Raw genomic sequence first — 13,341 nt, 5'->3', positions numbered from 1 at the left:
GAAGGTTGGACAGAGTTGCTAATACTGGAAATCAACTTGAGACACCCTATAGTGGTGTTACCTAGACCTATTGCTACTGTGCTGTTACTTTAAAAGGGCAAAATTCAATAGAAAATGGAAATATAAAGGTGTCTTCTAATTTCAAAGAAGTTCGTGTTGTAAGGGGGCCAAAAAATGGGGGAAGCAGCGGCAATGAACAGGGAAAGTGATATGAGCATCTCAACAACATCCATTTGTCGATGGTAACATGGACCAGAATGGAGTCTAAGCACCTTTTTTCATTCTGACTTGAACTAAAATCCTGCCACACGCGGTGATAAAAACTTAGGTGTTATGTGATGACCGTATGGGGGTGGGCAGAAATCCCCATCTTTGAATGTTGAAAGACTAAGTTCATGAATTCAATACGAGCAGAATTGGAGAGGATTTTGATGTTGATGCCAACCTGTTTCAGAGGGAAGTTAGTGGGCTTTCACTCATTTGAGAGCGACAATGTTGTAGTAAGAGAAGTAAATTTTCAGGAGATGTTCTGGTGCAGTCTTTAGCTGAGGAAGCTCAGGATATTGCATGCACTCACCACAACGTGCATTGGTGCAATAGCGTCATTCATCCCTCAACCGTCTGTCTACATATGCCCGGTGATCACTAACTTGAGTCTGATTTTGCCTTCTAATGGCGTCATATTCTCATACTCTCTGGTAAAGCATATTTGGAACAAAGATTGCCATTGTTCAGTGTGATACTTGAGTCTCTGTTTCAAGTGTATATCTATAGACCATTCCCCGAATTTTTATCCTATGCTGTAACTGCACGGTGCTGTATTGCATCGTGCGGTGTTGCAGCGGTGCTGTATTGCATCGTGCGATGCTGCAGAGACAATGTGTGCCATGTGGGGTTCGCTGTGCCACATGGTTTCTGCAACACCGCACGATGCAGTACAGCATCGTACTGTAACAGTAGAGGATAACGATTCTCATTCCACCTACGACTGCAAGGGGATGTAGTGACATTTGAGGAGAATGTCATTTGCTATGAACCCTCTTGGACCAAAAAATTGGCGATCGATGACTAATTCTCGAGTGACTATCAGCCTGGAAACAGTAACTCATGGTGGTGTGATTTCTGAGTATGCAGAGAATTGGAAGCCCGTATGTATTGTGAAGACCATTGACTAATCCTTAGTACCGAGTAAGACGGTGATGTACACACCCTCTCATGGTTTCTCTCCTCGTTTAACAATGTGAGCCATCTTTTGTATACGAATTGATATCCACCAAAACTCCTTTCTCCCTATAAATATGTACGGTGTCAATATAAGGAGCACCGTATCAATCTAACAAATCAAAAGGTCAATGGTATGTTCGTTATCCAATATTCAGTGGTCCAATAACTCATATGAACACTAACCCCTAACTTGACACACCGTGACCCATTTCATTATTAATTAATTTTTCCCTTAGAAAACCATAGCAAATTTTTTATTAATGTGCAACGAACTATGGATTGGCTTCTGATACGAGATCAAAAAACCACATTTCGATAAAATAAAAAAAATCCACTTTTTGGCTGATAAAACCAATTCATATTGGTACCCATAGCATACCGGTATAACTGATATGTATAGTATGGATTGGTTGTATCAAGTTATATCAAGCCAATTTGAGATCAAAAAGTGGATTTTTTTTTGCCCATACAACCGGTTCATATTCATACCCATATGATGATATTGGTCTTTACGAAGTTGATATATAGGCTGACACAATTTCAATACATATCGGCCGATACGGTCCAATGAGAGAGCTTTCGAAGCCTTTATTTCATTATATTGGGCCAAGAATTCTGTTGACCCAAACCCATGTCCAAGGCAATTTGACGTTGGGCCCAATTCGCCTCAGAGCCCAGGCTTGTAGCCTTCTTCAAGGCTTGTAACACTGGCGCGCGCACACACACTCACACACACACACACACGCTCTCTAGTACACTACACACTTGAATACTGAAATTGCAGCAGCAAATCCTTGTACAGTAAGTACCAAGTAGTGAGGGTTGTCTCCAGTAACCAGTTCGTGCCACCATTGTCCAGATGGGGATGATGGAGCAAAAACAGAAGAAGTAGTAGGTTCTGCTGAAGTGGGAGTTCTTGAAAACTGGTAAATGGCCATGTTCTTTCTCATTTGATTTCTGAAAAATTAGATCTTTTGGTTATGGAGACATCAGCTAAGATTAAACTCAAGCACCCAACCCGGTTGCAGAGCATGGGTTATTCGGCAGCTTCAACTTTAGAGCTTGAAATTTTTATTGTTACTGAATTCTAGCATAATTTTTCTTCTTTTCTTTGCTCTTGCTAGGCGGAGTTTCCCTTCATTCCAATTTTCCCCCATTCCAGTGGATAAGAAAGCTGGTTAGGGGTTAAGTAGATGATTTAACTTTTCAGTTTTCAAGCTCGAAACTGTTTTAGTGGGATGAATATTTTATTTATTTATTTATTTTTGGAGTAATTGGTGGGCTAAATTGAACTTTCAGTGCCCCTTCTCTCCTCCATAATTCCCCTTTTTTCCCTTTTCTTTTCCAAGCGGTAAGTGGTTATAAGGCTTTTAGGTGGAGGCATTCATCACTGACATTCTCGTTTTCATGCTTCAAAATTGGATATTGGCCTGTAATTTTCAATAGCTGTTGATTTCCAGATTAGGTTCTCTCTCGCCCTCCCCCTAATCGGGTTATTGGGCTGGAGCCAACAACCATACAAAGAAATCTCCTTTTATAGAAGAAAAGGAAAAAAAATTGTACATTGACTCTCTTATTAAATAATGACAGAGATATGGATGAGCAGTTGCAAGAAATAGGTAAAAATATAACAGAAAAGTTATAGGGTTACTCTGAAATGGATAAATATTACAGGAAATTTGTGTTTTTGAATCACAATTGTGTCAAATCCTTAGATCCTTAGGATGTTTGTTATCTTTTTTCTCTTCTTCTTCTTTTTTTTTTTGGGGGGGGGGGGGGGGAGTGTGTGTGTGTGTGATGGATTTTGTATAGGGGGCTTTTCCTTGCTCCTGGGTCGTGCAATAAATGTGTAGTATGATTGTTAAGATTGTATGTTGGTTGTATATTTTGTTGTTCTGTCAGGGTAATTTGATCGCATATAGAATCTGATGCTGTATATCACAGACGGTTCATTTCGCGTATTTGTGTGATTGTAATTAATTTGAATTGCGCTTGAGAAAATAATTGAAACTACCACATTTTAGCACAATATCTTCATGGGAGGATATTTTTGGGACGGGATTATAAGAGAAGTGTTTACCAGGTAATTGTGATGGCCCAGTAAATTGTCAAGTCTGATGGTTCAATCAAATCACTACTCTTGACCTTCCTTGGAAGCGCAAACAGTCCCTCATGTTTGAAGAATTTTCAAACTGAGGTTGAATCATATGATGCCAATATTGGCTCAGTTTTGTTATGGTTTCTTTATTGGCATTTTTCTTTTCATTTACTCCAACCCAGTAAGGTGATCTTATCAATTCTACTTTCAGAATCTATTTTCTGACAAGAAAATGTGTGGTTTATATAATTATAAACTCCATGAACTGGATACTTCATTTTATGGATTGGTGTTATGCAGAGTTACCAAGAGATGGGCCGAACCCATTCTATGCACAGGCATCCAAGCCCCATGCACAGGCTCTGCCTAGGCGCTTTGTTGGTGTCACCTTGACGCCCAGGCCCCTCGAACGCCTTGAGTCACCTAGACGCTGTGCCAATTATGTAACTATACCACCTGCATACTCTTTTTAACTGTTAGGTGAATCTTTAGATCTCACTCATTAGTTTGTGTATATTTTGTGTAGAGTATTCCTGATATCAGGAGGTTCTTTTGTATGATATTGTTGAATTGGATCTAGTTTCACTTTTCCAGACAGAATCTCAACTTCTATACAATGAATCCTCCCAGTTTTTTTTGCCTGTGTGGTTAATGTTCAACGGAGGCCTTTGGATGCTCCAGTACAGAGGAGTGATTTGATTCAGATTGAAGGAACTAAAACAACCTTAGGAGTAGTGGTGAGGAAAGACATGCATAGCTTAGGCCTTGTATCAAGTATGACCTCAAATAGAGCTCATTGGAGGGCAAGGATCCATGTAGCCAACCCCATTTAGTTGGGATAAGACTGAATTGGTGTCGTTGTTGGTCAATGTTGTTGATATAGTTTTAGATTCCTACCATTGATGTTTAATATCCAGTAAAGTAGATGGAGCTTCATTTAGAATAGTTGAATGCTATAATATAATGTTAATATAGGCTTACCCTCAAACGGTTGCCTGGTGTTCTAGTGAACAAAAGTATGATTTAAAAATCTGCACGTTAATATTTGAAACAAATTTCCTCATTTTTCATCAATTTATGAGTTTATCACTTCATTTTAACAGTCACATCATGAACAGTAGAATTGAACCAGGGAAGAAAACATTATTTAATTTAACTGGAGGACACCTTTGAATGGTTCCATCAGTTTGTAGAACCCTAGTACTTTTGTGTTTATTATATAGTTGAGTGGGAAATTGCAACAAAGTTTTAAATATGAAAGGTGAATGATCTTATCCTTTCCTGAAATCTGAACTATATCTCTTTGGATTGATCCTCAATGGTTTGATTTTCTTTGTGAAGCTGGTGTTCGTTTTTAATGGTGATCAACAACACATAATCTGGACATCATGTAAAAAAAAGCAACCATCTTTTTTGGCTGTGTCACACCCTGGAGGTGTTACACTGTTTATCTTTTCACATTGTGGGGGTACTCTGAGTTTTAGCTTGGGTTTATCATTGTAAAGCACAATGACTTAGTTTGGTGGTCCACAAAAAAATGAAAGGAACTTGATGGCTTCTACAAAAGACCAATCCATATAATCCCAAGATATCCATCTTCTTGCATCTCCATAAAAATCAAATTAAACTTAAGAGTTGTAGAAGTTTTAGTTGTCAGGGTGTCTGGGCGACCCGAGACGTTGGAGGGGCCTGGACGCAAGGTAACACCAACAAGGAGACCTAAAGCGACCAAAGCACCCGCCTAGGCAACCCTTGACAACTATACTAAGAATTATGCTTCCTATTGTACAAAGGAAGATTAGATTTAGTTGGAGGGATAAAAACATCCATGTCAATGTCAGTTTGCTTTTTTTTTCCCCCTTTCTTCGGACCCATCTTGTCTCCTATTAGCTTCAATAAAATTTCAGATTAATAATGATACCATTGAATGATCTAGCATCCTTAGCTCCTTTGTGGCAGATATTAGAGAAGTCATATTCGTTTTGAACTTTTTTTCTTCTTCTTTGGACCCATCTTGTCTCCTATTAGCTTCAATAAAAATTCAGGTTAACAATGATACCGTTGAATGATTAGTGGTCACACAGGAGTTTAGTATCCTTAGCTCTTTTGTGGCAGATATTAGAGTAAGTCATGTTTGTGTTAAACACCATAGACTAAAACATTATTTTTTACCCCCTGGTTGACTGTAGAACAAGTTTATTAACCAATAAGGGGTGATATGCCCCACTGTGAAGAGTTTGTTGTAAAATGGAGCACGTGAAAAGAGGGTAATGCAAAAGGAGGAAGAATTAAGGAGAGTTTATTGGAGTGTACTTCTGTGCTTAACCTCTCTCTCTCTCCCTCTCCAAAAAATGTGAAAGATACTAGAAACAAAGTTGTGGCATGGCTTCGTGGTTAAAAATTGTAGACTTGACCAGGACAGGAAGTGACAATCAAATGATCTTAAGAGATGCTAGAGATTTACATGTTTGTGTTAAACACCATAGACTTGTCAATTGAATTGAGTAAAGCCTTCATTAGCAAGATGGAATGATCTCGTCCATTGTATGGATGTGTTGTTTTCTTTTGATTTTGCCAATATTAATAGAACAAAAGGTACATAACTGACATTTATGTATGCATCTAATGGCATAATTTGAGTTCTGGAAGATCCTATATGTGTCATGCCCAAGAGGGGAATTGCAGTTTCCTATTTTGTATATATGATGGGCATAAGAGCTTATAGCCCTAAATCTATATGCAAAATGAAACTGGATGACAGTCAATCATATGAAATCCCCATTTTCCTCCTTGCATTAACCCTATGGGATCTGTGGCTCAAACTCCACATGATGCATGATCCAATGCTGTTAACATAAGGACTACTTCAGCCCATTATAGATTCCTTATTATTTATTTATATGTTTCTAATTTCCCCCACTCTCTCGTCTGTCACAAACACACTTGAACATACAAAGACTGAAACAAAGAGGTCAAAGTGAAGAAAAAAAGGGAATGGCAAACAAAGTATGTAACTTGACTGATTTGGTTCAACGAGTCACGGCTTCTTGCTTGCTGCATCCACTTGCACGTGAACATGAACCAGAAAGTAACTCAGAAAACCAGGCTGAAGATGAAGAAGACGAAGTTGAATCATATAGCCAAGCAAATGAAGATGAAGAAGGGTTCACAGTTTTAGGAGAGAATAAAAAGGAAGTAACTTTGAAGAGGATGATGGAGATGGAGGCATTAATGGGAGAGGTCGTTGATGCTGTGTCGGCTATGAAGAAGGCATATGTTAACTTACAGGATGCACACTGTCCTTGGGATCCAGAGAAGATGAGGATGGCTGATGTTGCAGTGGTGGCAGAGTTGAGGAGGCTTGGGAATATGAGGGAGAGGTTCCAGAGGAGAGTACAAAGAACTGGAAGAGGAGGACTTCTAGTGCCACCGAGGGAGGCAGTGGCGCCTTATGAAGCAGCAGTAGATGAGCTTAAGAGAGAAGTAAAATCCAAGGAAGTGGAGATAGAAAGCTTGAAGGAGAAGCTCAGAAACATCACAACTGGTGGGAAGAAAGGGAGGTTTCAATCTAAGAAGAAAATCAGCAACAGTAAAGGTCAAGGTACTCTCTCTCTCTCTCTCTTTCTCTCTCACACACACACACAAAAAAAGCTTGTTGCGTCATTGATACTGTGAAGAGATAATTTTGGTTCATTGACTGAAGTTTGTAGTAAATGGATGTTGTTAGGGTTTAATTTGGATTTTCTGCAGTGTTGATTGTATGAATCATTGACAACCAATCAGGATGGGATATGAATCTTGACAAGGGTGTTTTTTCTAACAATACATGTGGAAAACTTAAGGTCAAATAAGGTCAGTTGAGTTTAATTGAGTTGTGTATGAAGGCTGTTTAGTCACTACATACTCCTTTGTACCTGGCATTGATTAATAAAATATAGACAGAACAAATGCATGTCACAACTTGATTGGTGCTATGTGAAATATTCTGTCACATTCTCTGCAGCAAATTGTAAATCGCCGTATGGGATAGACATCTGGAATGGGAGTACCTTTCCAATACACAAGTATCTTACACTGTTTTAATAACTTATATCCCGGTAAAGTATCCATTTTTTTGACAAAGATCCCTCTTGCCAAGACTGTCACATCTTTTTATAAACTATACATATTGCTTCAACAAATCCAAAATCAGATATTGGGACCCCATGCAGCTATTTTTGAAATCCTTCTCAAATTTTTGTTTTGGTTTGTACCTTTCTAACATGTGACAGGTAATATGCTGTAATTTTGGTTAGGGAATGACGAAATATCTTTACTAATGACAGGCAGTTATAACTTCTCAATTGATTAAGGAATAGAGAGCTTGGGTAAATGGGTTGTCTTTCCATGTACTATGCTTTTGTGGGTCCTTTGCAAGTATTTTATACACCTTCAGTTGTATATTATTTTCCTGGAGTAACTGTCTTAAGATGACCTCACGATGCTCTCAATGGTTTTTGTTTCATGTGTAGAGCTCCGTTGTTGAATTCTAGTGGTAAATGGTTCTGGTGATGCATTATTAAAATTTAGTGAAAGTCATTTCTTGCAGTTGAGATCAGGAGTCTGATACTCTGATCCACATCTCCTGATCTTTGGTTGCAGTTGTAGCTACCTCTGGACCTGCCCCTGGATCTGAATTGTTTCAAACAATAATGAGCCAGGTGAGGGAGAACTCGAAGTCCTTTGCAGCTCTCCTTCTCTCCCTCATGCGATCTGCTCACTGGGACATCACTGCGGCTGTTCGATCCATTGAAGCTTCCACTACCACCACTACCAATGACAAGATCACATTTAAAGTTGAAGCACATCATGCCAAGTATGCCCTTGAGTCCTATGTGTGCCAGAAGATGTTCCAGGGGTTTGACCATGAGACTTTCTACATGGATGGCAGTCTTTCCTCGCTTCTACAGCCTGACCAGTACCGGAAAGACTGCTTTACTCAGTTCCAAGATATGCAGACTATGGACCCAGTCAAACTCCTTGGCATTTTACCAACCTGCCACTTTGGGAAATTCTGCTCCATGAAGTACCTGTCCATTGTTCACCCCAAGATGGAAGAATCTTTATTTGGAAACTTGGAGCAGCGCAATCTGATTTTGGCTGGAAACCACCCTAGGACTCAGTTTTACAAAGAGTTCTTGGGTCTGGCAAAGGCCGTCTGGCTTCTTCACTTGCTGGCTTTTACACTTGAGACAGCACCTTGCCATTTCCAGGCAAGCAAAGGAACTGATTTCCATCCACAGTTTATGGAAAGTGTAATCAGATTTTCTGGTGGGCGGGTGCCGGTGGGTCAGATTGTTGCATTTCCTGTTAGTCCTGGGTTTAAGCTTCGCAATGGTTCAGTTATTAAGGCTCGGGTTTATCTCATGTCTTGAACATCATAGTGGGAGATGAGTGATGCTAGGAGATGGTTTCATTTTTCGATGCTACCTGTTCCTCTATTCCAAATCTAAGCAAATCTTGAACAGAAAGGAAACCCAGAAATTGCCCTAGGTTTTCTGATGGAAATGCATTTTTATTGACCGATTAGAATTATCTCCCAAGGCCTATAATTGCCTCAGAAGGTCTCCAAATGCAAGGTCAATAAAGGGTAGACATTTCTCCATAGCATTTTTTCTTTTTGGTTTGCATTTTATATGTACTCAGCTTGGATACTGATCACTTTAATTGTAGATTATGTTACGGGTCTGTATCTGGATGGGTGCATTATTACTAGTGAAATGCAGCTATTTTGTATTTCATATATTATAATAATGACTTGTGTGCATTGCAAATGTTCTTTCTTTGAGCCTATGATGCAGGTTAAGAAATGATTCCGCGTTCACTTGCTTATGAGCAACATGCCTTGAATAGTCAGAGAAGAACCCAGTAAATCATGCCAATACCCCTGTTGCATCTGCTTTCTGAATCCTCCAAGTAACTTATCAATACTAATTAACTTCAAACATTTTACTATTGTAATGGAAGCATTTCCTTTCAAGTATCAGAGAAAAGGTTTGCTGGTTAAATTTGATTGTGGCTCAGGTCCTCGTATGAGGTCGGTCCTTGGGACCTGAGCACCATCCACATGGATTCCACAGGGGGTAGTGGATTCCATGTGGATGGTGCTCAGGTTCCAAGGACCGACCTCGTACGAGGACCTGAGCCGGACTCGTTAAAATTCAGTAGTTCTATAATTGTGTTGTGACACAATACTGGTATTTATGCAACCAGCTAAATTGGCAGTGACCATTCCTTGAAACAACTATGGGTGTATAGTGGACTAAGTTTTGGTGAAGTTAATTTTGGGCCAGTCTAGAGAGGGTTTTCTCCATGCAGGTATTGGTTCTGCCATCGTGCAGTCCAAATGGGACTGTAATTTTGTGAACAAGTGAACATGCGATCAAATATGCGCATGTATGTCTATGCATTCTCTCTGTAGTCTAAGTTTTCAAATAATGGAGTTGACCAAGTGTTATTCTTTCCTTTTCTGTAAGCTCCTTGTAAATAGGAAGATCTTTGTACTGAAATTCTGTATATTGAGAATAATAAAAGAATCTCTGTGGGTTCACAATTGTAGCCCCCCATTTTTTTTTTTCTTTTGGCTCTTCATGTGTAACCTACTCATTATTCTTATGGCTTCATCAAGCTGTTCCCTCTTCCAATACTTTTTCCTCTAAGCCTGTTACTCTCAAACTGAACAAAGATAATTATCTGTTATGGAAAACTCAGATTGTTCCAGCATTACATAGTGCGAGGATCGTGGCTCTGCTAAATACACTTCTTGGAAATGAACTGATCAACTTCTGCTTAGTTGGATCAAATCTACTTTACCAGAACCGCTTCTTTCACAATTGATTAGGATCTCAACTGCAGGTGAAGCCAGAACTACCCTTGAATGCATATTTCAGTTCCAGTCAAAGGCAGGTGTTCTTCAGCTTAAAAAGAAATTATTTGATCTCTCTAAAGAGGGTATGTCTATGTTCAATTATCGCAACAATGTTAAATCAATCTATGATTCCTTAGCTGCTTCAAATCAAAAGCTTTTTTAATGATGATTTGGTTCTTAATACTCTTCCTGGTTTGACTCCTTCAAGAAGTCTGGGAACAGCAGAGACAAAGGCTAATAGAGGAGAATTCCTTTTCTTAGGTATCATTACTGAAGACATGTATTTATACAAGAGAATGGAAGAGCTGTTACTGATGTAGACAGCTACCTACCAACTGAATCTGTTAGAAATCTGTTACACTAATCTAACTACTAACTGAATCTGAAACTGAGATGGTTACAACAGTTATATAGGTATAACAGTAGATGCTTCGACATCTCCCCCCCCCCCCCCACCCAACAAAAGGCACACAGTGAGTTTGGACGTAAAATGTTGATGACACAAGGGGAGCCTTAGTGAACACATCTAAATGATAAAATTTTATGCAATTCAGGTCTCTTACATGGATTCATTGTGTGTTGCATCAAACTAATTGTCTGTATAGAAACTAAGAAGGGGAGAGGGGGAAAAAGGGAAAAAGAACAAAGAGATACAAACAGCATTTTCTTTTGGTAGTACTAACAGTACAGACATAAGACTCTTTACTCGTATATTTAAAATTTTGATGTATACTGAAACCTTAAGCCTTCTCCTCTTCAGTTGCTCTGATTGGCCTTCTTACTTTCACCTGTGCAAGGATAGAAAAGGATATCTTATGGGGTCTTTCCTTAGTTATGCAACCCTACTGAATTTGAATCTAGGCGCCGGGCATACCTGGATAAGGTTGTTATTCTTTGTTAGTCACCGGTAGCTGGCATTCGTTTTTCCTGCCATTCGACTCTAGATTTGTATGACTTTCTTTGTGAATTTCACATTTCCAGTAGATGCAGTACAGCACAAGTTGGAGGAAACTTAAGGGAACACCCAAGACACTGGGGAGCTACAAAGAACATTTGAGTATTTTGGGCTTAGAAACTAAGAAGCTCAATAGCCTAATTAAGAAGAAATTCATATCGTTGCTTAATTTTGTACAAACATATATATTTTACCCCAATGAAAGGATCATGGCCCAATAGTCCATATAGCCCCCAGAGTGAAGTGTTGAGGAATGAGAACAAGGATAAGTAGAATGGCATGAACTCCACACTTTTTGTCTTTATTACTTGTTTCTGCAATTGTAGATTGAAGTTAAGAGAGAGAGAGAGAGAGAGAGAGAGAGAGAGAGAGTTAACAACTAACTAGTTTAGTAACCAAGTTTCTAAGTTCCCTTGTTAAGCTCCATTTTGAGAAGCTATCACTTCTCCACTTGGGGTATATTTGGAATTTCAAAGAACAAGATTCAAGTTGCATGTAGACACCAAAAAGAAGTATCTATCATAGATGCTAAGCCACTTAGTCCATAAACATAAGTGGTAAAGATTATCTATTCTTACATGGAGAAGATTTCAATTAGAGAAAATCTTGTTGTAATCAAGGTTGGTTACAATATAATTGTAATTTTACTTTTTTGCCCTTTGTCTTATTTTCAAAAGTAATTTTAGTCATGGATAAAAAATGTTTTCAAAATAAGTTGAAAGGTTCTACCCAACAAAAAAATAAAAAGAAAAGAAAATCTTATCATTATGTAATATTCAAAAGTTGTCATATTGTGTATACAAAATGATAAAAGTATCCTTATATTAAATAATTTTTAAGAATAAAATAAGAAGAAAAAAAATAAAATTACAACTTCTTAGTTCACTTGGTGACAACAAGATGCACCCTTTATATATTTCAAAATCACATATTCCTGTTGATGTGACATTAATTTTGTTATTGAAATGAAATGAACAATAAGAAGAGAAAGAGCACCAACCATAACAATCAATGGAGAACTATACATCCCTACCGCAACCACGACTCCGATACTCCCTACAAAAAGCTTCCGGTGATGGTGATCATGCAAAGCAAATGTCGAGACTAATGTGGTGATAGAGACCACTATGATCACAACCACCACCATCAAAATCGCCAATATTCTCTGCATTTTGAAATATATAACCAACATTCTGTTTTAGGAAAATCTTATTGTAACCACAGGTGGTATAAAATCTTATGTTTTCAAAGAGAATAGATTCTTGTCACTTCACATATAAATTTGGAAAAAAGCGCAAGACTTTGACAACCCTTGACAGCGACAAAATGATAAAATCCTTTTTTTTTTTTTTTTTTTAACAAAGAAGATTACAACTTCTTAATTCACAACTTTAGTGACAAAAAGAGAAGAACATCTTCTATTTTAGACTGTTATGAGCGTCAGCGATGTAGAGGTACACTTCTCAAAATATCAAATAATTTTATAATTTTACTTTTCTGCCCTTTTGATATGATGCACAATTTTTTTTTTTTAATCAATGCTTAAATGTACACAGAGAAATGAAGAAAATTAAGTTAAATGGGAGTGTTGGAGGGGAGCTTGCCTTTCTCCTTGAAGAAGCAAACCAAATATAAATAAGAACATAAGCGGACTCTAAAATTACTCCAACACCACAAATAGTGATTACTGTGATATTTTCCCACTTGTAGCTCACAACAGGCAACCCGTACCACAGGTACAATAGAGCTCCCAAAAGAGTAATAAAGTAAGGGACACCGGAAAATTCCTCAGTGCTTCGCTTCCTCGTGACCCTTTTAAAAGTTAATCTGTCATGAACAAGAAAAAATATAAACAAACATGTATTTTTATAAGTTACAAGAATCTGGAAATTAAAATGGATCGAAATTAATCAAGAAGGTAAGTGCAGTGGAATGAAACCAGTAGTCTTTAATTACATTGGAGCTGAATAAAGTAGCACAGAAGTGACATTGCCTGCAGTGAGACATACAAGACATATATATATATATCATGTATTAGAGTTCAGTTTTATTATACAAATATGGTTCTCTAATTAATAAGAAAAAGAGATATAAAACAACCAAGAACATACCTGCTATGCCTAGTACCAATTGTATTTTTTTTTCCATTCTTCCACT

At 38.1% G+C, this 13,341-nt stretch overlaps 2 protein-coding genes across 2 annotated transcripts; one reads left to right on the top strand and one right to left on the bottom strand.

Annotated features, from left to right (window-relative positions):
- The first annotated feature begins 6,280 nt into the window (after positions 1-6,280).
- LOC122652169 (protein GRAVITROPIC IN THE LIGHT 1-like) lies at positions 6,281-8,736 on the top strand. The gene is made up of 2 exons (XM_043845847.1): positions 6,281-6,923; positions 7,970-8,736. Exons 1-2 carry the CDS (start codon positions 6,317-6,319, stop codon positions 8,734-8,736), a joined length of 1,374 nt encoding a protein of 457 aa, XP_043701782.1. The 5' UTR covers positions 6,281-6,316.
- Positions 8,737-12,719: 3,983 nt separating this feature from the next.
- Positions 12,720-13,335, bottom strand: LOC122651220 (bidirectional sugar transporter SWEET3-like). Its single transcript, XM_043844526.1, has 3 exons — positions 13,296-13,335; positions 13,141-13,177; positions 12,720-13,011 (listed from the first exon to the last, which is right to left on the bottom strand). Exons 1-3 carry the CDS (start codon positions 13,330-13,332, stop codon positions 12,720-12,722), a joined length of 366 nt encoding a protein of 121 aa, XP_043700461.1. The 5' UTR covers positions 13,333-13,335.
- Positions 13,336-13,341: the final 6 nt, after the last annotated feature.

The sequence above is a fragment of the Telopea speciosissima genome, chromosome 2 (assembly GCF_018873765.1).
Source record: "Telopea speciosissima isolate NSW1024214 ecotype Mountain lineage chromosome 2, Tspe_v1, whole genome shotgun sequence".
Taxonomy (NCBI): domain Eukaryota; kingdom Viridiplantae; phylum Streptophyta; class Magnoliopsida; order Proteales; family Proteaceae; genus Telopea; species Telopea speciosissima.
The sequence above is the reverse complement of the archived record's forward strand: the minus strand, read 5'-3'. Positions and strand labels throughout refer to the sequence as shown.

Bases quoted from the DNA above. Each gene is read 5' to 3' on its own strand.
- LOC122652169 (XM_043845847.1), top strand. From the start codon at position 6,317: ATGGCAAACAAAGTATGTAACTTGACTGATTTGGTTCAACGAGTCACG. The intron at 6,924-7,969 runs GTACTCTCTCTC...TTGCAGTTGTAG, and splicing joins CAGCAACAGTAAAGGTCAAG to CTACCTCTGGACCTGCCCCT.
- LOC122651220 (XM_043844526.1), bottom strand. From the start codon at position 13,332: ATGGAAAAAAAAATACAATTGGTACTAGGCATAGCAG. The intron at 13,178-13,295 runs GTATGTTCTTGG...GTCTCACTGCAG, and splicing joins ATTGGTACTAGGCATAGCAG to GCAATGTCACTTCTGTGCTA. The intron at 13,012-13,140 runs GTAATTAAAGAC...TGTTCATGACAG, and splicing joins CTACTTTATTCAGCTCCAAT to ATTAACTTTTAAAAGGGTCA.